At 41.9% G+C, this 26,719-nt stretch overlaps 1 protein-coding gene across 2 annotated transcripts in view; it reads right to left on the bottom strand.

The window, feature by feature from the left end:
• Positions 1-26,719, bottom strand: part of TEK (TEK receptor tyrosine kinase) — a 99,503-nt gene that overhangs the window by 35,082 nt on the left and 37,702 nt on the right. For both annotated transcript variants that reach the window (XM_069574156.1, XM_069574157.1), the window contains exons 2-9: positions 21,643-21,954; positions 15,079-15,189; positions 13,821-13,973; positions 8,822-8,953; positions 8,019-8,159; positions 6,220-6,348; positions 3,835-3,986; positions 1,956-2,100 (exon numbers count right to left, since the gene is read on the bottom strand). In XM_069574156.1, coding sequence (XP_069430257.1) covers positions 1,956-2,100; positions 3,835-3,986; positions 6,220-6,348; positions 8,019-8,159; positions 8,822-8,953; positions 13,821-13,973; positions 15,079-15,189; positions 21,643-21,954 — 1,275 coding nt within the window. The remainder of the gene's footprint in view (positions 1-1,955; positions 2,101-3,834; positions 3,987-6,219; positions 6,349-8,018; positions 8,160-8,821; positions 8,954-13,820; positions 13,974-15,078; positions 15,190-21,642; positions 21,955-26,719) is intronic.

Raw genomic sequence — 26,719 nt, 5'->3', positions numbered from 1 at the left:
ATTTACAAATAGAGAAAGGTTCAGACAGATCACCCAGGGCCAGACATCCTAGAATGTGAAGTCAAGTGAGCCTTGAAAGCATCACTATGAACAAAGCTAGTGGAGGTGATGGAATTCCAGTCGAGTTCTTTCAAATCCTAAAAGATGATGCTGTGAAAGTGCTGCACTCAATATGCCAGCAAATTTGGAAAACTCAGCAGTGGCCACAGGACTGGAAAAGGTCAGTTTTCATTCCAATCCCAAAGAAAGGCAATGCCAAAGAATGCTCAAACTGCCGCACAATAGTCCTCATCTCACATGCTAGTAAAGTAATGCTTAAAATTCTCCAAGCCAGGCTTCAGCAGTACATGAACCGTGAACTTCCAGATGTTCAAGCTGGATTTAGAAAAGGCAGTGGAACCAGAGATCAAACTGCCAACATCTGTTGGATCATCGAAAAAGCAAGAGAGTTCCAGAACAACATCTACTTCTGCTTTATTGACTATGCCAAAGCCTTCGACTGTGTGGGTCACAACAAACTGTGGAAAATTCTAAAAGAGATGGGAATACCAGACCACCTGACCTGCCTCCTGAGAAATCTGTATACAGGTCAAGAAGCAACAGTCAGAACTGGACATGGAACAACAGACTGGTTCCAAATCGGGAAGGAGTACATCAAGGCTGTATATTGTCACCCTACTTATTTAACTTATATGCAGAGTACATCTGGAGAAGGCAATGGCAACCCACTCCAGTACTCTTGCCTGGAAAATACCATGGACAGAGGAGCCTGGTGGGCTGCCGTCTATAGGGTCGCACAGAGTTGGACACGACTGAAGCGACTTAGCCGCAGCAGCAGAGTACATCATGAGAAATGCTGGACTGGATGAAGCTGGAATCAAGATTGCCAGGAGAAATTTCGATAACCTCAGATACGCAGATGACACCACACTTATAGCAGAAAGTAAAGAACTAAAGAGCCCCTTGATGAAAGTGAAAAAGAAGAGTGAAAAAGTTGGCTTAAAACTCAACATTCAGAAAACTAAGATCATGGCATCTGGTCCCATCACTTCATGGGGAAACAGTGGAAACACTGGCAGACTTTATTTTGGGGGGGCTCCAAAATCACTGCAGCTGGTAACTGCAGCTATGAAATTAAAAGATGCTTACTCCTTGGAAGAAAAGTTATGACCAACCTAGACAGGATATTAAAAAGCAGAGACATCACTTTGCTAACAAAGGCCCAAATAGCTATGGTTTTCCCAGTGGTCATGGATGGATGGGAGAATTGGACTATAAAGAAAGTTGAGCGCCAAAGAACTGATACTTTTGAACTGTGGTGTTGGAGAAAACTCTTGAGAGTCCCTTGGGCTGCAAGGAGATCCAACCAGTCCATCCTAAAGGGAAGCAGTCCTGAATGTTCTTTGGAAGGACTGATGCTGAAGCTGAAACTCTTAACACTTTGACCACCTGATGCGAAGAGCTGACTCATTTGAAAAGACCCTGATGCTGGGAAAGATTGCGGGTGGGAGGAGAAGGGGACAAGAGAGGATGAGATGGTTGGATGGCATCATCGCCTCAATGGACATGAGTTTGAGTAACCTTCGGGAGTTGGTGATGGACAGGGAGGCCTGGCCTGCTGCAGTCCACGGGGTCGCAAAGAGTTGGACACAACTGAGCAACTGAACTGAACTGAACAGAGAGGTCAAATTAATTTGCTCAAAGCCACACCCAAGTTTACTAGCTGTCAGCCATAAAAATCAAACCCAGGGCTATAGAATTCCAAAGATCATAAACTTAATCCCTCCTTTCCATTTCAATGCACATAATTTTTTTGCTTAAGCCTTAGAATCCTGGAGGATTCCAAAAGGCATTTTAAGTGGTCAGAGGCATTTCTATCTAAAGGCAGCACCCAGCAATACATAAATGCAGAACCATCAAGGATACAATCTCTTCCCCTGGAAAATGGAGCATACCTTTAACAGAAATGTTGAAAGGCTTTTCCACCATCCCAGCCACTGTGTTCACACTGCAAACCCAGACTCCTGAGTCAGGGGGCAGGATCCGGTTGATGGTGAAGGAAGCCACGGAGAGATGACCCGTGTGGTTAAAGTCTTTTGGCTGAAAAGGTCAAATACAAAAAATAAAAAAGAAGCTTCTACAGAGGTATAAACACAAGGTTCATAACACTGACCCCATCTCATTGTTAAATAAGAAGTTTTCTAGGAGAGATTAAGAAGATCAGTCCAATGCTTGTATAAGCATTGGCTTATTTCCAAAGCTATTGTAGTAACCCTGCAAGTTTATGTTGGATTGACGCCCTCGCAGATCCTGCTGTTGTAGTTGTGTGTTTGGGAGTATGGGATAAACACTTCCAAGCAAAAAGTCTAATTCCTTCTAAACTGCTTCTGGTAACATTTGTTTCTTTCTGGTCCAATGCAGTGATGGCTGGGTGAAAAGACAAAATGGCTTCTGAAGTGTTTGAGAGGCTGCTGAGTATGGTATTATGGAAAAAGTCAAGGCTCTGAAAACACATGGGCCGGAGCTCACATCCCAGCTCTGCCAATTCTGGCCAATTGCTTGGGCTTCCCTGGTGGCTCAGACAGTAAAAAATCTGCCCGCAGTGCAGGACCTGTAGTGCAGGTTCGATTCCAGGCTTAGGACAATCCCCTGGAGAAGGGAATGGCAACCTACTCTAGCATTCTTACCTGGAGAATTTCATGCACAGAGGAGCCTGGTGGGCTACCATCCATGGGGTCACAAACAGCTGGACACAACTGAGTGATTCTCACTTTCTTTAGTTATTTAACTTCACCCAACCAGTTTCCACTTCTGCAAAATAACTAACTAATGTTAAGTGAGACGTGTGTAGTGTGGTCAGCTCTCACTAGAAGGTAGCTGTGATTAGGATAGGCCAACAAGATTTTGGAAGCTGTCAATTAGCTCCTACTACACCTAGTGGATTGTTAAAGGGGAGTCAGGAACATCTGATGTGTGACTATTCTGCATATTCTGCCCCTAAGACATCACTTGGATCTACCTCCTGGTCAAGCTGATTCCTGGTCATCTTTGAGAGAAAAAAAATAACTAGTTCAAAGTCTTTAGACAACAAAATAAATCAATTTCCTGCAGACCACTTGTGACACACAGAAATTTGAGGTGGTACTTGTCTCTGGTGCATTTGGCATTGTTGAAAGAGGAAAGGGAAACATGTGGGAAAGTAGCTTAGTCCTTATTTCTTTCAAGCAAAGAAAAACGATGTGGTAGCACCCTAACCAGTGGTAAGTGCCAGAAATGAATACCCAGTCTTGTCTGAGATGTGATACACACACACATATACATATACATGATAGAATACTACTCAGCCATAAAACAGAATAAAATGATGCCATTTGCAGCAACATGGATGGACTTATTATCATACCAAGTGAAGCAAATCAGACAGGAAAAGAAAAATATCATATGATATCAGTTATATGTGAAATCTAAAATGTGACACAAATGAACTTATTTACAGAACAGAAACAGACTCACAGACATAGGAAACATACATGGTTTAGAAAACAAACATGGTTACCACAAGGGAGAGGGGAAGTGGGGGATAAATTAGGAGTTCGTGATTGGCAGGTACAAACCACTACATAAAAAAAAGGATTTAGTGTATAAGAGAGGGAACTATATTCAATATCTTGTAATAACTTTTATTGGAAAATAATCTTGAAAAATATAACTGAATTACTTTGCTATATACCTGAAAATAACAACACTGTAAATCAACTATGCTTCAACTTTTAAAAAAGCTATAATTTGTTCTACCAAAGGAAAAAAGAAAGACAGAGAGAGAATAACTCTTACACGGAGCACTGTCCCATCTGGCTTCACCAGGGTCATTTCTTCATTAGCAGGTCGGGGCCAGCCAGATGCTTTGCAAATGGGGTTAAATTTACCACTGTTCACTTCTATATGTTCTGGCAAATCCTCTATCTTTGGAGTCATCCTTGGCACACCTGAATGAAGGAAACAACACTGTGAAACCTGATCTTTAACACAGCAGAAGCAGAAAACATGGAAGTAGTTACCATCTAGCAAGTCATGTACTGGGCAAGAAATCTGGCAAGTATTTTATTGTTTTATCATTACACAATAAATTTTTGAGGGTAGTTGCTCTCAATTCCCATTAAAATGGTTACCAGAACCAGAATTCACACTCTTTGCCACAATGATGTACTTTCTCAGGGTCCTAGGGGATACGGTCTCAGTGCTGAAATGGTCATCATCATCACATCTCTGCAGATCTTACTGTCCAGTCCCTCTCTTGCTTTTTAAGGGAATTTATTTTTACAAAAACAATAACAAAAGCCAGTTCTTCTTCCACTCTGCAAGCCCCCGATTCTCTGATCAACAATGTGATCATTAGTTTTGATATCTGAGAGATGTCTCATTGATTGGGAAGACTGCAACTGGCTGATGATTAATTATATTCACATTTACATCCAAGAAGTGAAGTGGAATAAAATTCCCCTAATCAATTTCCCATCAGTAGCCAAATAAAAAGTACTGCTGCCAACATAGAAAGGAAAACAAATGCCTCTGATATCAAGAAAGGCATCGGGATTCCTTACTTAACGTCCACAGAGTAGAGAATGAATAATCCTGAAATTTAACAATTTTATTCTGAACTGTGGGGTCTTAGAGAGTTTTGGACCACATGTAGGACACAATTGAAAGTGGTCCAACACTAAGTAATGTAGGAGATGGACATGCACTTAAAACATTGGAAAAGTGGCTGTGTTCTTTCCAGAAAAAAAAGAACAGCAGTCATTTACAAGCTGCTCCATAGCAGTGGTGAGAGGAGGTGAGGGTCAAGGTAAATGCATCAATATTGATATTTTATATTGATATCCTATCTCTCAAGCCTAGAATGAAACAAGTGAAGTGTATGGAGCAGGAAAGGAAAAGGTCTAATAGCCACAAAGGTATTCTTTGATATATCTGCAGACCTGGGGAGACTGTAATGAGAAACTTTGCCAAACTGTTTAGCACACTTAGGTACTGGTGTTGGAATTGTTCGAAGTGCTCTAACACTTTCAATCCATGCCTTTCCTTCTCTGTCCCCTTGAAGTTTTCTGCGATTAGATGGAGGTTGGAGGTACAGGTAGAGGGTGAGGGGAAAGGGGGCTGCCCCTTGAAAACCCAGAATCTGGGTCTAAGTTTGAGAGTCTCACGGTTTTTTTTTTTTTTGCAACACCGGCCTTAGTACAGAAAGAAGTGGAACAGAAAAGACAAATCATTAAGCTTGTCTGTTGCCCACTTGCAGTCCATCCTCTGACAGCCCCATAGCCTTTCCTCCCCTCTCTACACCCTCCCAGATTCCTACCCTGTAGCAAAGTCCAAATGCTGGGGTAGAAGGGAAAGTATAAAGCTGACAAGCTAAGGCCTTTGAGAAAACAGTTGGTATTTCTCTCCATACTTGTTCTGATATTTAAAACTCACAGAGAAAAGACTATAAATGTCTTACTGCTCTGAGTGCAGATTTCACTGGACATATGTTATTTATATTTGTTTGACTGGAAAAGTAATATATGTTTATTATTTTTAAATTTTAAAAATATGCTTCTTTTGATTTTAAAGAGTATATTCTAGGACAGGGGTTAGCAGACTTTCCTTAAAGGACTAAATAATAAATATTTTCAACTTGGCAGGCCATATGTTCTGGGTGGTAACTACTCAACCCTGTTGTAAGAGCAGCCTCACATGATCTATGGTAAACAAAGGGGCATGGCTGTGTTCAAACAAGATTTTTAAATGAGAACAGATGGTAGGGCAATAAAAAGAAATAAGAAACATACTGATATGTGCTACAATATATATATAAACCTCAAAAACAGTATGGTAAATGAAGAAAGCCAGCCAAAAAAAAGTATAATTCTTTCACTGCTGTGCATATCCAGGGGAAAGTCTGATCCTAGAAAAGACTGTCAAAGAGGTTGACAGAGATCTTCAGTGGCTGGTTATCACTCAAGTGCACGAGGTTCATTCTTTATGGGAAAGGGCAGTGTGAGAGTCCATAAAGAAGGTTCAGATAGCTGTCCTTTAGAACAGAGGATCTGTTCTTCCCTACTTCTGCTTGGAAACAGAAGGAGTTTAAGACTCTTGGGCTAGGGGGGCAAGAATTATGCCAGCAAAGCTGGGTTCAGATGTGCTGAACTCGGCCCTGATTACAGTGTTACCTTGCTTTACCTTCTTTTTCACACTGGAGCCCTTGGCGTCCTGGAGAGCAGAGGCATCCTTGGAACCGATCGCATTTCTCCCCATTGGTGCAACTGCACCTAAGCTTACAGTCTGGTCCATAATAACCAGGCTGGCATGCTGTCAACAAAGACATCAACAACTAGTGTTAATATGGGGGAAGGGTGAAAACTCAGTCTGTAAGTGGCTAGTTCTATTTTTCTCTCCAAGCTATCAACCTTACTGGTTATAAAAAGTAGTAAGTGATATATCTGTATTACCAAGCGATTAAAGGTTAGAGAAATTCTGATTCCAGGCAAGTTGAAAAAGCACTTACCAGGCCACCTGAAAGCATTGAAGAGTGATGGGGTGGGAGGGAGAATGGGAAGGACCAGGAAGGTTCTGAGGGGAATTAAAACTTGGAATATGGGAACGGTGTGCTCCCCAGCTTTTAGTCTCATGTTGGCACAGCTGACACTATGTGGGGATGTTAGAACTCCAGAGAAAACCTGAAGTCCTACTGGTAGAGGAGTCTTAGAGGACAGAGTCAAGGGTAACTGCAGCCACTTAGAATTGAGAGGGAAAATCTAGAAAGGAAGAACCAGAGGGAGGGAGTCCCAAATTTTTGGCTGCTCCCTGAACCACACATCTTAAGTGCAGGCTCAACACAGCCCATCTAAAGGTAAAAGGAATGAACTGAGTCTGAGCTGATGCCTGGGAGTCAGAGTTTACAGTTTGAGTCGTCCCAAATTGATTGCCTTATAGGACATAAGAAAACAAAATAAACACTCCTCAGAGGAATATACTGCACTCCAGAGTCTCCTCACTGTAACTTTCAGAATGTTTAGAATACAATCAACACAAGAAGAAATGAAATAGTGCCATGTAGTCCATCTCCCAGCAGTACCAGATATGGAAAAAACCTGACTTTGGGGAGCAATTACTGAAACATCTTTGAGCTCTGGCTAACTCACCACATTAGCATTTGTTAGGGAGGGTCTAGCATATCTGGCTACAGATTCATGTTAAGTCGGGCTCCCTATTTGGCTCAGTGGTAAAGAATCCGCCTGCAGTGCAGAAGATGCAGGAGACGTGGGTTCTATCCCTGGGTCAGGAAGATCCCCTGGAGGAGGAAATGGCAACCCACTCCAGTATTCTTGCCTGGAGAATCCCATGGACAGAGAAGCCTGGTGGGTTACAGTCCACAGGGTCTCGAAGAGTTGGACATGACTGAGCACGCATGCATTCACATTAAGTTACCGTGTGATAGTCTATATGAAAAGCTTATTGGAAAGTAGATGAGAAACGTATACCTCTGAGCTTCTTTGAGTAGGTGAAGCTAGTATCGCTTGAGCAAGGGCCACAGAAGATAAGATCTTAACTTCCTTGATTTTCAAATCCCAAATCTTATCTGTATCTGACATAAAGTACTGATATTTATGATGTAGTGAAAAAGAAATAAATCTATGCCTTTCCAGCCCAAAATGTGGTCTGAAATGCAACAGCATCATCTGGGAGCTTGTTAGAAATGCAGAAGCTCAGTCTTCCGTCCAGACCTATAGATCAGAATCTGTGGTCTAAAAAGATCCCCAGGTGATATGTATCAGCAGCACTTTCTACGTGTTCCAGAGTCTTAATACAAAAGCATAATTAACTTCAGATGAAAGTATCTTTGATGCAAAACCCTATAGCTCAGCAAAGACAGTTGACTGAGTAGTCCAGGTATGTCCTACACACCGATGTCTGGGAAGCTGGGTCTCCTTGGTATACCTGCTAGAACCTTGTCTCTTCAGGGTGTGACTGGCCCATACCTTCATTGCACTGCAGACCCTTCCAGCCTGTGGCACAGGAACACCCATAGGGGTCTGGGAGACAGAACACGAAGGACTTGCATCCCTCTGGTTCACTACACCTTTCTTTACAAGTTCTGCCAAATGTGTGCGGTTCACACGCTATGGGAGAGAAAAAGATAATTCAGAGGCAAATACCCAACCCTTTGAAAGGCATGATTCTTCTTTTCAAGGGTCTCTCCTAGACCACTGAACATGGAAGACAGTCCAGTCTGAGCCATGGAATAGTCAGGGTAAAGAACCCTTATGGTCCACCTTACAGATAATGAAACTGCCTTTTGGACAGGACATAGGAGCCACTACTCCCAGTTATGCAGGCCGTGCATTGCACAAACTGACGGAATGGTGTTCACATCAATGACGTCACAGATTTGTACACCTGTTACAACTTTCCCCTGGTGGCTCAGCTGGTAAAGAATTCACCTGTAATGTGGGAGACCTGGGTTCAATCCCTGGGTTGAGAAGATCCCCTGGAGAAGGGAACAGCTACCCACTCCAGTATTCTGGCCTGGAAAATCCCATGGACTCTATAGTCCATGGGGTCGCGAAGAGTTGGACACGATTGAGTGACTTTCACAACTTTCCAGCGGTTGACAATAATGAGCCTTCAGGAAAGGGCACCTTTTTTGAATTCACACAAAGGTACCATATCGCGTCACAGAGGCCATTTAGCTTCCATCCCCAACTGTGTCCAGATCTAAAATTTGGATTCAGCAATGATGGATTTTAAATCCAAAGGTACTCATCAAGCACTCTTGACTTACCCTTCTCACACGTTCTCCCCATAAACCCAGGAGGGCAAATGCATTCCCCAGTATCTTCATGGCAAATCCCATTGTTCATACAAGCAGTGCAGATGCGGTTACATTCAGGTCCCCACTTCTGAGCTTCACATCCTTTGGTTAAGGAAAACAAAACTCTGGTGAGTGGAGCACATTCATTCCTCAAAGCTCTGCTGAGCACCTGCGACATGTTAGTCACATGAGTGAACACTGGTGAATGAAGATAAATAAAATGCAACCTTTGCTCTCAAAAAGCTAAGAGTCCAATGCGGGAAACAGACATGTAATGGAACATGATAAAGACAAAGATAGACGTACCCAATTATTTTTTTAACTTTTCATTTTATATTGGAGTATAGCTGATCAACAATGTTGTGCTAATTCCAGGTGGTCAGCAAAGGGACTCAGCCACACTTATACATGTACCCATTCTCTCTTAAACTCCTCTCCCACACAGGCTGCCACATAACGCTGAGCAGTATTCCTTGTGCTATATATATAGTAGATCCTTGTTGGTTATTCATTTTAAATATAGCAGTGTGAGAACTATCTAATCTGTATTAGGGTTGGAATATGGCATAAAGGAAGGCTTCCTAGAGGAGGTGGTATGTGAGTTGAATCTGTAAGACCTCCTAAGTGACAAAGAAGATAATGCTGGAGAGTGTGTTCTGGGCAAAGGCTAGATTGGGAGGAAAACATGGTATGTTTGAGGAGCTGCAGGTACAGTTAGAGACAAGAGTAGTGGTTTTCAAAGGGTGATCCATGATGAGTAGCATCTCCATTATCTGGGAATCTGTTAGAAATGCAAACCCCAGACTCCTGTCTATGACTTACTGGATGAGAAACTCTGGAGGTAGCTTAGTACCCTATGCTTCACAGGTGTTTTAGATAATTCTGAGGCATGCCAAATTTGGGAACATCCAGTTTAAAGAATGTGGAGAAAAACCTAAATGGGCAAAGAATCTGAAAAAGAATAGATATATGTATATGTATAACTGAATCACTTTACTCTACATAGGAAATAACACAACATTGTAAATCAGCCATACTTCAATATTAAATAAAAATTTTTTTAAGATGAAGAATGTGGAGAAGGGAAACAAGCTAAAAGGGGAAGCAGGAGCTAGTAGCACTCAAATATTTTTCGGGTAGAAAACACAGAAGAAATGAAGCAAGATTCAAAACCGAAAGCACAACAATGGTAAAAGGCTTCCTAGATTCATATTTCCTGGCTCCTCCACTTCAGTGCCTGGTGATTTGAGATTGTTAATTAGACCCAAAGACACCTTCTAATATAAGGAAAACTCAGGGGGAGTGGGGTGGGGTGACCTTTTGTGGTCAGGAATTTAGTTTAATCTTTCTTCTGAAAGGAACTAATGTCTTTGTCCCTGAATATGAGTCTCACAGTGGTGAACTTGGACCTGTGCCAATGGCTTATAATATTTTTGGCAAGAACTCCTGGTTATCAGTATTTTCTCTAAAATAATCAGTAAGACTGTCAACACAGACCCAGTCTGACAGGCAACCACCTAACAGATAAAGCTACAAAATGTCTCAAAGCTAATGTTTACATGCCTTCATGTATAAAGGGGAAAATCCTACACAATCAGTGATTTCTTGAAAGCCAGACCCCAGATTATCTTTAGACGCTGAAAACTAATGATGACAGAATCCCGGGATAAAAGTGGGTCTCCTGTTACATTAACCTATGTACCAATCTGTAGACCTGTCACAGTTTCACTCTTAATCCTGGGAAAGAGAAAAGGATTAAGCTTGAGGAAATAAATAGGGTGATCTCTCAGGGATGAAGGCAGGAAAAGAGTTCCTTGATAAGCAACAAGTATGCAGTTCGTTGTCATTTAGTCACTCAGCCGTGTCCGACTCTTGTGACCCCATGGACTGTAGTCTGTCAGGCTCCTCTGTTCATGGGATTTCCCAGGCAAGCATACTGGAGTGGGGTGCCATTTCCTTCTCCAAGTATGCAGTTAGGCCTCTGTGATTTTCTTCAAAATATAAAAAGTATTGTGTTCTAGAAAACTACAGATCCATGGCATCCAAAGAGAAATCTTACGATCTTAATGTTTTCAAAAAATCTTAAAAAAAAAAAACTATATCGGAGTATAGTTGCTTTACAGTGTTGTATTAGTTTCCACTGTACAACAAAGTGAGTCTGCTATACTGTCACGGAGAGAATTTATGCTGAAAAGAAACCCTGTAAATATAACCAGTTTGATTTTTAATATTCAGTCTTTATGACAGAATATCACCCTTATGGCAGAAAGTGAAGAACTAAAGAGCCTCTTGATGAAAGTGAAAGAGGAGAGTGAAAAAGTTGGTTTTAAGCTCAACATTCAGAAAACAAAGATCCAGTCCTGTCAATTCATGGCAAATAGATAGAGAAACAGTGGAAACAGTGACAGATTTTATTTTGGGGGGCTCCAAAATCACTGCAGATGGTGACTGCAGCCATGAAATTAAAAGACACTTGCTCCTTGGAAGAAAAGTTATGACCAACCTAGACAGCATATTAAAAAGCAGAGACATTACTTTGCTAACAAAGGTCCATCTAGTCAAGGCTATGGTTTTTCCAGTAGTCATGTATGAATGTGAGAGTTGGACTATAAAGAAAGCTAAGTACCAGAGAATTGATGCTTTTGAACTGTGGTGTTGGAGAAGACTCTTGAGAGTCCCTTGGACTGCAAGGAGATCCAACCAGACCATCCTAAAGGAAATCAGTCCTGAATGTTCATTGGAAGGACTGATGCTGAAGCTGAAACTCCAATACTTTGGCCACCTGATGTGAAGAGCTGACTCATTTAAAAAGACCCTGATGCTGGGAAAGATTGAAGTCAAGCGGAGAAGGGGATGACAGAGGATGAGATGGTTGAATGGCATCACCAACTCAATGAACATGAGTTTGAGCAAACTCCAGGAGTTGGTAATGGACAGGGAGGCCTGGCGTGCTGCAGTCTATGGGGTCACAAAGAGTTGGACACGACTGAGCAACTGAACTGAACTGATTCCTAGGGTTCAAATTTACCTGAAAAGATATACTAATTATGAGAAATGGACAAATGCCTTCAACTGTACCTCATTTCTTAGTAAACGTAAAAGAGGTCAAGCAGGGAAAGTGTTCATCATTCATTCGTGTCAGACTCTTTGAGATTCCAAGGACTATAGTTCGCCAGGTTCCTCTGTCCACGGAATTCTCCAGGCAAGAATTCTGGAGTGAGGTGCCATTTCCTTCTCCAGGGGATCTTCCCAACCCAGGGGCTGAACCTGGGTCTCCTACATTGCAGGCAGATTCTTTATTGTCTGAGCCACCAGGGAAGCCCCAAGTAGGGAAAAGTAATTTTAAATGGGATGGTTGTGACCCAGCTCAAACTTTGTTAGAATGATTTTAGATATTAGCAGTGCTTTTCCAACAGTTTTACCAAAATGAGAGCAAAAGAAAATAAATGTGCTTCTGACAGCCTAAAAAGGAGACAAATTGGAGATCAAAATGTGTTCGAAGTCTTTTATCTTCAAAGTTCAAGAGAATTTTAAATTCTAAACTATGCTAAGTCTTATTTGCTCTGATGTTAAAGAAAAAAAAGTTTTAAACCTTTTACTATGTATCAACATCTGATGTTTCTGATATTGTTAGGAAATTTGCCAATTTTTATCCCTGACTCTGAGCATGGAACATGGTGCTATATCACATTGGAGAGACCATATTTTTATTTTTTTAAATTTTTTTAGGTTATGAAAGTATGGTAACACATTTACCATATAGTAGTTCCACTATATATCACAATCATTTAAGTAGATAAATTTTTAGTCGGAGTTTCAATATCAAGCTGGAGAGACCATCTTAATGAAGTGAATGCAAATTGTGTCCTTGCCATTCAGATTCTCAAAGAAAGGAGATGAATGAAAGGGGATTTTACTTGCCCAAACTAGATGAACCACACTTTTCACAGGTCTATTGTCATGCTGCAATGCCTGTTTATCTATTTATGTATGTACCTGCTCTGCTTGAGAATTACCTGAGGGACAGTCATTCAGCTTATTATCTTTGTATTCTCAACACCAACATAATGTCTGGCAGAGACTTATAATCCACACAGATTTGTTGAATGAATGAATGCATGAATATAATGCAAAGCAAAACAAGTGCTCTTCATGAATTAGGGGTGCTAATCATTGGAGAAATGACAGAGGATCCCTGTCCGAATACTTAGACCTGAAGGCCTGAACATTTCATATCATGAATACCTAACACAACTGGGGAAAATTCAGGGCAAATTTTTTGCTTTCTATAGACCAATTTTTGATAAAAAAGACTGGTGATAGTTACTCTCTACCTTGATAGCTATAATAGGGGGGAAACATTTTCACTAGTTGTAATACTTGCATTTTTCAAACCTGAAAACAGAAAACACATTTGGGAGTTAAATGATCTCAAAAGTGTGTGATTTATGGGGGACTTAGTGTTTAACTAGATATTAGACTAACCCAGAAGGCCTAACTCTTCTCCCAGTAGCAGACACCTTTTCGGGGGACTGTCCATCTCAGAGGGGTTCCCATTGTGTCTGAGGAAACTGCTGCTAGTCACGTGTGAGGTCCTAGAGCCCTCGCTGTGATATGTGGCTCCACCCCCACCTATAACTCCTTGGTCTAGGCAGGTAGACACCTGACAAATGTCAGACCAATCTGACTCTTCATCCTGAGAGTTCAACATTTAGAAGTAAGTGAAACATCACTGAAGCTAAGTTAGGGTAATGGTAGCATCCTAGAGAGAAAGTCCACCCTCCCACACTGCAGTGCTGAGCTGAAGATCTTCCCTGGAAGATATTTTCTAGAACTTGCTTGTCAGCCTTTAAATCAGTTTTTAAGAGTCTTTAGTATACTTCCAAGTAATCCCAGTTTTTGCTTAAGTATCCAGAGTCAGTTTTGGTTACTCACAACTCAAAATTGTAACAGCTACACCGTCACTTACTCCGGACTATGAGCCTGGTGAAGGCTGAGGTGAAGAGGTTTCCTCCTATGTACCTGGCCGAGTACACGCCAGCATCCTGGGGCTGAGCGTGAGGCAGATGCACTTCCAGAATGTCAGGGACTTCGTGCCGGGGCACCGAGTGGATGAAGGAACCTGTAAGGGAGGAGAGTGAAGAACCATGGGTCACCCTCAAACACTCCTGTTCCCTTGTCTGGCCCCTCCACTTGATCAGCTTTCCCTGACCTGACATAGAAAACGTGCTCAAGCATATTAGATGTGGGAAAAGAATGAAAAGGTTGCTATTGAATGCTCTCCCAAAACTCAAGAAAAGGATGGTGCTGGAGCAGATAGGTCCACCTATCTATGAGGTCCACCACTGAACACATGAGGATGAGAGTAGCCTAACATTCTTATCTTCTTCAGGGAGAGGTAACTAGGCAAACCTGGGGAAAATGTCAGGTAACCTTGCCAACTAATCAATTAAGAGACACCTAGAATTACTACTCCCACCTGTAAGTCTCAGCCATCCACAGAACCCAGACTAGGCCCCATCAATATCTCAGCTGCATGAGACAACTGCCACCAGACGGTCCCAAACTGTAGTTGGACACAGACAGATTTGCATTGCACAGTTAGACCCCCATAATCACCACCAATTGGCATTCCAGGTTCACTGCCCTTTCCCTTAGCCTTGCAATCAAACAGGGTCACATGGCAGAATTTGAGACCCCAAATATTACATCATGATGGAATTTTGTTAAACATTCATAGTTCATGTTGTATATTCCCATAACATCTTATGGAAAAGATGAACTTTTTGGCTAACCCAATACACTGTAGGTGCATTCACATATGTATATAAATCTCCATTTTAATTTATTTAAGTAACCAAACATGTTACCTAAGACAGCTTCTATCATAGAATTTGGGCTTCCCTGGTAGCTCAGACAGTAAAGAATCTGCCTTCAGTGCAGGAGAACAGGGTTCAATCCCTGGGTCAGGAAGATCCCCTGGAGAAGGGAATAGCTACTCACTCCAGTATTCTTGCCTACAGAATTCCGCAGACAGAGGAGCCTCATGGGCTATAGTCCATGGGATAGCAAAGAGTCGGACAGGACTGAGCAACTAACATTTTCACTTAGCAGCCTGACTTCAGACATCTGCCCCCAAGACTGGAATGAGATAATGACCCAATATTGCTTGGCTGTCTGATGTCTTACACAACAATGCAAGAATGAAACAAAACACATGGACTCACCATTTTTGTAAATCACTGCATCTTCTTCTTTAATCAATACCTTTTTGAAAGATATGTTCACATTATCTCCCCTGTCCACAGTCATAGTTAAAGTAGCTGGTAGAAAGGAAGCTGTTAAAAGAGAGAGAGAGAAAAAAAAAAAAAAACAAATGAGAAAATGAGGTTACATAGCTTCTCCAGGAACAACTGAAACTTGAATCAGAGGATGAGATCCGGGACTTGGCAGGAATCAGGGATTTTCATGTTAACTTAGAGAGCTACCCTGTGAAGACACATGATGCCTCTGAACCATGCTCAAAAGCACCTGGGCTTTAGGTTCATCTGCTTGCTTTCCTTAGTACTTGCCAACCAGGCATGGCACTCTGCAAGATTCCCACAGAGATGCTGTGGGGCAGATGGCGATGAATGTGGACCCAGAGGGAGAGAGGTGTAGATCAAAGAGCGCTGTGAGCACTGGAATTAGACAGTCCTGGGCTTAAGGTCACCCTCTGCCAATTTCTGAACCTCTTTGACCCAGTTACTTCACCTCTGAACACCTCAGCTTCCTCATCTGTAATTTGGAAGTAAAAGTGTTTACCTTAAACAGTTGTTAGGAACATTAAAGGGCTTCCAAGGTGGCGTGGTGGTCAAGTCTGCCTGCCAGTGCAGGAGATGTGGGCTCAATCCCTGGGTTGGGAAGATCCTCTGGAGGAGGAAATGGCTACCCACTCCAGTATTCTAGTCTGGAAAATTCCATGAACAGAGGAGCCTGGAGGGCTACAGTTCATGGGGTTGCAAAAGAGTCAGACACGACGAAGAGACTAAACAACGACTAAGCAACAACAAACACGAACATTAAATGATGTATGTGAAAGCTCTGGGTGCCTAGAAGAGGTCAGGATCTTTCCCAGATATAAACGAAGGCCACGCTGCTGTGCTGATGTGTGCAGTGTGGCCATGAGAGGTGGGGAAGGCAGACAGGGGGCCCCAGGGGCCACTTTCCAGGGCTCCCTGTTGCCTGGCTAGAAGCTTCATTTCGCAATCTAACCCAAGTGGCTCTTACTCTCTGCGACATGCCCTTCGGCTCCTGTGAGAATTTTTCGTGACCATTTCATGCTGTTGTTCCTTTCTCTGTGGTTTGTTTATATTTTCTGCTTCTTTGTGTGAAGATTGTTTAGCTAACCGTGGGACTTCTCACTCAGCATTGTATTCTGAAAGGGAACCGAGATCCCCCCTTCGGCTCAACTCCAGCGTGGTTGTTCTTTCTGCCCATTCTGTGGTTCTTTATTATTTCAGACTTTGTGCCTTTTAAGCTCCCTGTTTTGTGAGGATCTGAACACAGTCACACGGCAGTGTTCTCCCGCCGCCCAGCCTGCCACCTCCTGCCTTCATGGCTCTAGGCTGACTGCTCTTTGCTGAGGACTAATGGGGGGCATCCACAAGCCAGCCTTGCAACTGGGCTTCTTGATGACACCAGAATCCGGCTCAAACTTTACACATAGTCAGATAATCGTGTGACTTGACCGGATCATGAAAACAATAAGCTCCTATGAACCAGGCATTGTTCTAAGAAACTTGCACAAATTTAATTTTCATAATATCTCCAGGAGATAGGTACTGCAATTATCTTAATTTTACAAATGAGGAAATCAAGGTCCAGAGAGGTTAAAAATTCTCTTCACGATTACACAGCAAGTTCACGGGACAGCCAGGATTTGAAGCAGGCAGTTCGGTTCCAGAGGTCTCTCCTAAGACCTTTGTTTTAAATAAAGTAAAAAGAAAGAAGTATTTATTTATTCTTTATCTTTTGATCACATTGCATGGCATGTGGGATCTTAGTTCCTTGACCAGGGATCGAACCTGCACCCCCTGCGTTAGCAATGTGGAGTCTTAACCACTGAACTCCAAGGAAGTGCCCAACATTCTATTTTTAAAATGAGATTACTGAGGCCTATGTTAGAAGATGACTTGCTCGAGACCATTTGGATTGGTTAATTAATTCACAGATCTTACCCAAGAATATAATTCACTTATTCCTTGAGGAGTGGAGAAAAAACTACGAGGTAGTAAAATGACATTATAACTCTCAGTGTTTATTTATCATTAAATTGAAGGAGACAACTGAAACTTAGCTCAATTATTTTTCATCTATGGGAAATATCTTTCATTTTATGTCCATTATTATTTTGAGTAATCACCTGACAGCCCTATGAAGACAAGACATCCACGTCTATCATGTGGGTGGTGGAGTTAAGGGTGACTAAGCCCCTTCTTGAAGGCCTCCTGACCATGAGTAAGTGTGAAAGTTGAGACACACACTTAAGATCGCCAGTCTTGTTCCAGACATAAGCCCTCCAGAATCATCTTCCCTAGGCCCATGTCCTTACTTCTCACTTCCAGCCATTCTGAACTGTGCTCAGTGCTATAAACAGACCACGTGATCACTCACGTCCACTTTCTCTCTTCTCTTCCCTTTCCCTGTGTCTCACCAAGTCCTACTTAATCAGCAGTCTCCATTGAGACATCACTTTTTCCAGGGGTCTTCCAGAATCAGTTCAGTCACTCAGTTGTGTCTGACTCTTTGCAACCCCATGAACCGCAGAATGCCAGGCCTCCCTGTCCATCACCAACTCCCGGAGTCTACCCAAACCCATGTCCATTGAGTCGGTGATGCCATATAACCATCTCATCCTCTGTCATCCCCTTCTCCTGCCCTCAATCTTTCCCAGCATCAGGGTCTTTTCAAATGAGTCAGCTCTTCGCATCAGGTGGCCAAAGTATTGGAGTTTCAGCTTCAACATCAGTCTTTTCAATGAACCCCCAGGACTGATCTCCTTTAGGATGGACTGGTTGGATCTCCTTGCAGTCCAAGGGACTCTCAAGAGTCTTCTCCAACACCACAGTTCAACAGCATCAATTCTTCAGTGCTCAGCTTTCTTTATAGTCCAACTCTCACATCCAGGAATCCAGGTTAACTGCCCTAGGACTGTCTTCCCGCATGCTCTGCCCTTCCCAATTACAGCTCCACGCAAAGTGTATCTCTCCTACTGGACTGGGCGTTCCAGGAGGGCAGGCTCATGGCGGTTTTGGAAGGCAGCACAGGGTGGTGGTTAGGGCCTTGATTCTGGGATCTGGCCCAAGTACACCTTCCCAGGTCCAATACAGGGAACCAGGTATGTAAATGCTTCTAAGTTACAATAGTTATAATGCTTATCTATTAATAGGAAATCATAATTGTCCTCATCAGATATGCATTTGCTAATGACTCAATTACACAGCAATGTGTATAAAAAGTTGCTAGGGAGATGTCAGGCACATAGTAAGTATTTAAGAAATGTTAACATCAATGCACCTCCCATGCGTGGCACAAATAGAGGCTTAAGGATACTTGTGGAAAGAATACATGAAAGAATCTGATTTCTAATTTTTCTATTTTCTTTATATTTTTAACATGCTCATTTGAGTTACTCAGATACAAATGGCAAATCTGTCAACTTCATAAATCATGTTTGGGAAATTACATGTTCTTAAAGCTATTTCTCAAATGAAAATAGGAAGAAAAATAACATAGCTGTCCTCTGATAGAACACTCTGAAACAGATCTTTGGATGTGAAAGTGTTTCAAACTTCATTTATACTTCCCTACCCCCAAATGCAATTTTCAGGGAGGTTTGAACAAACTGCTTTTGACTTTTTCAGATGATGCCATTGATAGAACAAACAAACAAAAAAATCCTTCCGCTATTTGGCCATTTGGACTATGCGAGCCAATTTAAGCCATGTTTTGCCACATCTCAAATGGATTTTCCACTTCCTCCCCAGATACACGAGTCAGCAGCAAGTAGGAATATAGTGGTGTTTATCCTATCCTGCTGTGTCCCTAGGCAGGCGCTCCTGAGTTCCCAAGAAGTTTTAGTAGTGAATTAATAGTGTCATGAAGACATAGTGTTGGAGGTTTTCTCGACTCACCATAAAAGATGTCACTTTCTTTGCACCATATTTCAGCCATTGGATGGTCAAAGAAAATCAGTTCAACAGCCTGATATGATGTTATTCAAATACAGCAGGGAACGTACTGCCTATTTTTCTATTTTGTCTAAACCTCCACAATTATGTCGACAGCTGATATTAAAATTTTCCATAATTGAAAGGGAAAACTAACAGTTCCACTAAATTATTGCTCATTACAAGGCACTAAATAATGATAATTATTGAACATCTAGTGTAAGCCAGATAATGCTGGCGGTTTCATTTGATCCTCAAACGTATGTGGTAAAGTCTCTCTCTCCATTTATTTTTTAAATGAGCAAACTACGATTTCAGTTAAGTAACTTGCAACTTAAGTAGGTTGCAGAGCTGGGCTCAAACCCGTGTCTGGCTGACCTTCACCCCCATCTCTCTGTGCTCTAGGTTGCTTTTTGGGGTTTCCATTAGAGTTGTTGTACTTTACAAAACAAGTGCTCAGAATGGGGGAGGTAGTTGTTAACCTTAAGTGAGAGTGATATGGAAAGGGTAGCACAATACAGGCTCTGAAGCCAGACCGCCTGGCATCAAATCCCTTTCCCACCATTTACAAACGGCTATTGTTATTTTTATGTAAATTGTTCTGCAATATCTCACTTTACACGGGCTTTCAGGAACATAGTGACTGTGTAAATCAAATCTTACACTCATGGGAGCTGGCTTCTTGCATGCACCAGCTTATTATTTAAAACCTAAGACACTTTTGAAGATATACCCATTTCACAGATGATTAAAAATGAGACCAATCAAAGTTGAGTAACTCGCTAAGGTCATACAACTGGTAAGTAGTAGAAAAATAATTAAACTCAGGAGAATGTGAGTCTAAAAAACCACCTTCTCTCCACTGTTCGTCACTATCTATGCCCGCCTTAGCCTCATTTACCTGAATTTAAACTATCCTTACCAGTGCTGACCTGGACTCTCACTTTGGAGGGATCATTATAATTGTTTTTAGACTCCCAATGTTTTGGTTTAATATGCTGTATGGTTTCCTATTTATACATTTCCAAGACAGCCCAGAAAAGGCATTTCTCACTTCATTCCTGTGAGGCCATTGGAGCACAAATCTCAGATCATCTTTGTTCAGAATGTGGACATATCTGCAGAAGGACATAACTCTTAATACAAGTCAAATCCCAGATGCCACATTTGAAAAATAACAGAGTTGACTTCAGCCATGATAGCTTTGGCACACCTCACATCCCTTTGTTCACCTCTCTTCCCTCACTGGAGAGCCACATTCCTGGGAATTTCTGTTGTGCATTTTTCCCACTCGCCTGGTGTCACTTAAAGGTGAATGTTAGGGTTTTGCTAAGAAAGCCTTTTCCCTCATTTTTGATGAATAATGGTTTTATCACTTTGATCGTAAAATCTTGCTGCTTTAGGTCAGAACAGAGTCATTAAATGATGTTTACAATAACATCTCCTCCAACTGCCATGAGTTTGATGGACTGGCCCAAAGTTGCAACTTGTACCCACTTCTATTTTTCTTTGGTTGCCCCACTTCCATCACATCACTGCCTTGTGAGGCATAGCAAGGAGTAATAGTCCTTTTTTATATAATTAAATTTATTTATTTTCAATTGAAGGATAATTGCTCTACAGCATTGTGGATGGTTTCTGTCAAACATCAACGTGGATCAGCCATAAAAAGGCTCTCGACATCCTCTGTCTCAACTGCTAAAATTAAACCACAATCTAACAAGAATGGCAGCCTATAAAAAGGGTCCCAAGTCTTCATCCCTCCTTGTATCCAAACTCTTGGCTGTTTAACTGTGCAGTGCCCCCCACATCTGGACTTTAGCTCGACTCTTTGACTTGCTTTGGGTAATAAAATGAGACAGAAGTGAGGGCGTACAGTACTGAGGCTAGGTTTCAAGAAACCCTGTATGTTTCCACTTGTTGTCTTGTACCCCTGCCGTCTCCATGAGAATATACCTAGGTTAGCTTGCTAACTGGTTAACAGTCAACTGGAACAGAGCCAAGGAGGCCCAAGCAATGCCAGCCTAATAAACCTACAGCCAGCCAACGTCCATACACTTGAGAAAGCCACCCAATCAAGACCAGCAGAGCCATCACATCAAGCCAGCTACTTAGACACACAACCTTGGACTGTTGTTATAGTACGCCACTGTGATTTCAGCTGTGTGTTACACATAATTACTGTGTCAATAGGTAACTAATACAGCAAGTAACTAAACTGAGTTGGCAGTGGACAGCTGTCTTCATTGCTGTGAATCATATTATATACACGTAACATGTCCAGGTCTCCACCAGGACCATGGAGTCCTCAGTAGAACATGTGATATATATGTTCATTTCATTTCACGAACTAGGCACAATGTCTAGTGAAAGGGTTATATATGAGGGAGCTGGACTGGATTATCTCTTATCACTAATGCTCTGTACACTAGAGATAGTAACTCTTGGAAAGAGGCAGACAAGGTCTTCAAACTCCACACTCAGGTGGCTCATGCCCAGCCTGAGTGAGCAGCTGCCAAGACAAGAGGCAAGTGTGTGTCTCAGTAGACCTCATCTGCTCACAACTAAGAGGCATGTTACCTTGTTGGCGCATCTTCATGGTCCGTATCCTTATTGCCTGTCCTCGAACTCGCCCTTCACAGAAATAAGCACCATTGATTTTACTAGCCTTTTCTCTCTTCCAAACAACTTTTTTAGCCCATTCTCTGGTCGCATCTTGAGTCACTTCCAGTGGATCCTGGTGCTGGTTCATTAAGGCTTCAAAGTCCCTTCCGATGGTGATGGGCTCATGGGGGCGCCATCCAGAGGCAATGCAAGTGAGGGATGTCTCAGCATCAGACACAAGAGGTAGGGAATTGATCAGGATCAGGTCCATAGCACTGTCCACTGTTGCTGAAAGGAAGGAGGGAACATAATGTATAAGGAAGGTTATTAACATGGCCCCACAGGATAAGGTGGTTTCGCAAAGATTTGTCTGAGAATAACTGTGAACAGTCTTTCTAAAATGCTACTCTGACCATGTGCTTATCTTCCATTGGACGAAATCTGAAACTCTTTACCACGGCATCAAGACTCTTTGTCACCTAGACTCTGCTAACCACTCTTACCCCACTGCACTGTAATGGACTGTTACTCATTCTCCGTTCCCAAAACAAGCTGTGCACAAGGTATCTTTACTGCTACAGTGCCTAAGACATATTTAAGTATTCAGTAAGTGTTGAGACAAATTCATGATAATGGCTTTATTATTTTTATTATGAACTATCATTAATAATTACTATTTATGATAATTAAGTATTAATCAATTAGTGATAATGTGGTTCTATCCCAATAATTGGGGTTTTCCAGGTGGTGCTAGTGGTGAAGAACTTGCTTGCCAATGCAGGAGACGTAAAAGACAAGGTTAAATCCTTGAGAAAACCAGTGGGAAGATACACTGGAGGAGGGCATGGCAACCCACTCCAGTTTTCTTGCCTGGAGGATCCCATGGACAGAGGAGCCTGGAGGGCTACAGTCCAAGGGGTTGCAAAGAGTCAGACATGACTGAAGAGACTTAGCACACATCCCAATATAAAGTATTCTAAAGAAATATGTCAACCACATACACCATATTCTAACTTCATAGACTCTCATCATTAGCAAGGTATTGTCCAATTCCATAATAAATTCTACAAGGTGAAGGAGGAATGGAGTGAATTTTGCATTTTCTCCTGAGCCTCATCTTTGACAAATGTAGACAGTGTATTAAGAAGCAGAGATACCGCTTTGCCAACAAAGGTCTGTATAGTCAAAGCTATGGTTTTTCCAGCAGTCATGTATGGATGTGGGTTGGACCATAAAGAAGGCTGAGTGTCAAAGAATCGATGCTTTTAAACTGTGGTTTTGGAGAAGACTCTTGAGAGTCCCTTGGACTGCAAGGAGATCCAACCAGTCCATCCTAAAGGAGATCAGTCCTATCTATTTATTGGAAGTTAAAGCTGAAACTCCAATATTTTGGCCACTTGATGTAAAGAGCCAACTCATTAGAAAAGACCCTGATGCTGGGAAAGATTGAAAGCAGGAGGAGAAGGAGATGGCAGAGGACAAGATGGTTGGATGGCATCACTGACTCGATGGACATGAGTTTGAGCAAGCTCCAAGAGATGGAAGGACAGGGAAGCCAGGCGTGCTGCAGTCCATGCGGTCACAAAGAGTCAGACATCTATAACACAAATGAAGCTATCTCTGAAATAGAAACAGACTCACAGATATAGAGAACAGATCTGTGGTTGCCAATGGGGAGAGGGGTAGGGGAGGGATGAAGTGGGACACTGCGGTTAGCAGATGCAAACTAACACATATAGGATGGTTAAAAAACAAGGTCTTATGGTATAGCACAGGGAACTATATTCAATATTTCATGATAAACCATAATGGAAAAGAAATGAAAAACAACATATAGATGTATAACTGAATCATTTTGCTATACAGCAAAAATTAACAGAATGCTGTAAATCAACCATGTTTCAATAATTTTTTAAAAAAAAATGAAAGTGCTCTTCTGAGTCTAAATTGACTCCTTGCCCATATTTAAAACACTGTTTTGAAAAAAAGAAAAAAGACCCTTTTGATAACTACTGAGCTCATGGGGGTGGGGAAGCAGATGTTATGTTTTTACAAAATACCATAGAAAGGTGGTCAATCATTGCTGAGGATTTGGAGTGGCTATTCATCTACCTACTCATGCCAAGCTCTGCACCTGCCATGAAGTCCTCATAATTTTCAACGGCATTTGCTAATGTTTGATATATGCAGTGATGTTTTAAGGATGATCCTACTAGGAGATACATTTTAATCTGACTCACTAGGAAGAATTTCGAAGTCAAGTTTTAACGTAAGTAGGAGTTGGTGCTGTAATTTTTTTATTGTCAGGTTAACTCAACACACTGAGGGTAGAAAACTTGACCTGAATGGATTGTCCAAGCCTGACCCTCAAGCATCCATCTTGCTTCTAGCCTCGTTGGTTTAAGATTTCGAGAGAGAGAACAGAGGTTAGGATAAGAAAAGTGTCACAAGAAAGGAAGAGCTAAGAAACCTAGCAGGGGAATTGCAGCTTCCAAAGTAACACCAGAGAACAGCTGGCCTTCTACACGCACACACAGCCCTGCCTCCCAGCAAGTGCCACCTCTTCTCCCACACTCACTCATTCCAGATACGCTCCCAGAGAGAGTCCTCAGGAGGAAAGAAACACAGTAATTCTTTCAGCTCCAATGAGATCCTGGCTGATTTCTAGGGCCAGGTGAATGCTTTGCCAAAACCATGGGCTCTGCTCTGAACTCACCAAACTGGGTCAGCACTGGCCATGGTTTAGTTAATGACTTTAGGAAATAATAGAAAAGGCAGCTGATTTGAAAAGACAAGCACACTGCACCTGCAAATAGTTTCTAGGTATGCGTCTAGTTTCTTTTTCCTTTTGCTCCTCCCGGCTCTCTCCCATTACTTTCAGAAAGGGAAAGAAAGGGAAATTGTATACACTGAGAGTCTGGATTTGACTACACGTTGCTACCCTTCTTCAGCATGTCAGTTACTGGAAGCTCTCTTCCACCTGTGAGTTCTCTGTCCTTTGTACTGCCATTTACCATAAAATAGCAGAAGAATTTTGTATATGAGCTTTAGATATGGGAAGAAGTACTTAGCAGGTTGCTGGAATGAATTTTAAAAATCATTCTGTCTTTCTTAAAATATGAACCTGTATTTTTTCTTGTTTGTATAGATCTAGAGAATTTCAGGAAGATGATTCATGAAGCTAAAAACAAGGGTGACCAATTGGGGAAAATGAGGTTACTGGGGGACAATGATGCAAAGAAAAATTTTCACTGTCCACTTAATGTAGACTGATTTTGAACCATTTGAACATTACCTACATGCCAAAAAATAAACCTAAAAATGTAAATGTTTTTTCTTGTCCCTAAAAATGGTGCATCTGAAAGGGAATCAAGAACCAGAGAAATATATATGTCTGTCATCATTTATGCCTACACACAGCCAAATCTTTTTGGATTACATCCAAATAATGCATTTTCTTTCTCTCTCAACTTTGGACTGGTGAGAGGAAATGTGATGTCATTCTATAGTGCTGGAAAAAAAATTGATTAAAATAAAATTTAAGTAAAGGGAGGAGGAGAGTGGCCAAACTTCACTTTCAAAGAGAAAAGAGAAGCAGAGGCCCCACTGCCACAAGTACAGCTGTAGCCTGCGGTCTCTTGAAAGGGTTCTGCCACTAGCCCCATGAAAGGTATGACTGCCACTGCATGGCTGGTGCCATCAAGAATCTACTACCATGGTACTTTCCTGAGAATAACTGCCAAGAGACAGAGCCCCCCTGGGCTCACACGGATGTTCGTCCCCACGCCAACAGCTTTTCTTCTACTACAAAACTATCCTCTCCAAGTCCGGTTGGAGACTGGCTTTGGGTGGTTTCACCACAATCACAGCCTGAAGTCGTCTGATCAAATTCATTAATTAGTTTAACTTACTCTACTAACATCAAGGCTAAGAGACTTCCCTGGTGGTCCAGTGGCTAAGACTCTGTGCTGCCAATGCAGGGTGCCCAAGTTTGATCCCTGGTCAGGGAGCCAGATGCCACATGCTGCCAAAAAAAAGATTCCTCATTCTCATTCTGAAACAACAAAGATTGAAGATCCCTCATGCTACAACTGAGACCTGGCACAGCCAAAATAAAAACAAATAATTTAAAGACAAACAAAAAAACTCAAGGCTAAGAGTCTGCTGTAAGTAAGGTGTGTATGGAATTTCATACATCTTACATGTTTTAGGGACTGATACTATTTTCCCTCAGCAAAGATTTCACAAATACTTTTCATACTTGCATAAAAGGGTGTCATGTTTGTAAGGAAATACTTGCTGCTATAACTGGGTGCCTGCTGAGTTAACGAATATTGTTCATCATGGTTGAAGCCCAGCAGTATCCTAAAATGTTGTTCTGCTCATTATATGTTCTGTGTGCTTTACTGAACGCCTCTAACCTTCTGCAGTAAAATTTTCTCACTAAATTTCATTGTGGTAAACACAAAATGCTGCTTAAATTTTGTTTTTGCATTTAGATTTTCTTGTATTCAGTATTGCTTTTGCAAAAGTAAAATAGAATCACTTAAGGACAAGTAAAAATAAGAGAAATCCCTTAAGAAAGAACTTAGAAAATGGACCAGGTGTGGCTGACAGAGAACAAAAATAAAATGGATCTAGGCAGTCAATGGCATCCCACTCCAGTACTCTTGCCTGGAAAATCCCATGGACGGAGGAGCCTGGTGGGCTACAGTCCATGGGGTCGCTAAGAGTCAGACACGACTGAGCGACTTCACTGTCACTTTTCACGTTCGTGCATTGGAGAAGGGAATGGCAACCCACTCCAGTGTTCTTGCCTGGAGAATCCCAGGGACAGGGAGCCTGGTGGGCTGCCGTGTATGGGGTCACACAGAGTCGGACACAACTGAAGCGACTTAGCAGCAGCAGCAGGCAGTCAAAACATAACTGGTTTTCATAAGTCTTTCTTAGGAAACCCACAAAATAAAACCTAGAAGGACTTCTGATGCTGCTAAGGTCCTCCCTAGAAAAGCCCCTAATGAGAAGCTTGGATGAGAGCAAACCATCTAAAACT

The sequence above is a fragment of the Ovis canadensis genome, chromosome 2, assembly GCF_042477335.2.
Source record: "Ovis canadensis isolate MfBH-ARS-UI-01 breed Bighorn chromosome 2, ARS-UI_OviCan_v2, whole genome shotgun sequence".
In the NCBI taxonomy this organism is placed as follows: domain Eukaryota; kingdom Metazoa; phylum Chordata; class Mammalia; order Artiodactyla; family Bovidae; genus Ovis; species Ovis canadensis.
Note: the sequence above shows the minus strand (reverse complement) of the source record. Positions and strands in the feature narration are given on the sequence as shown.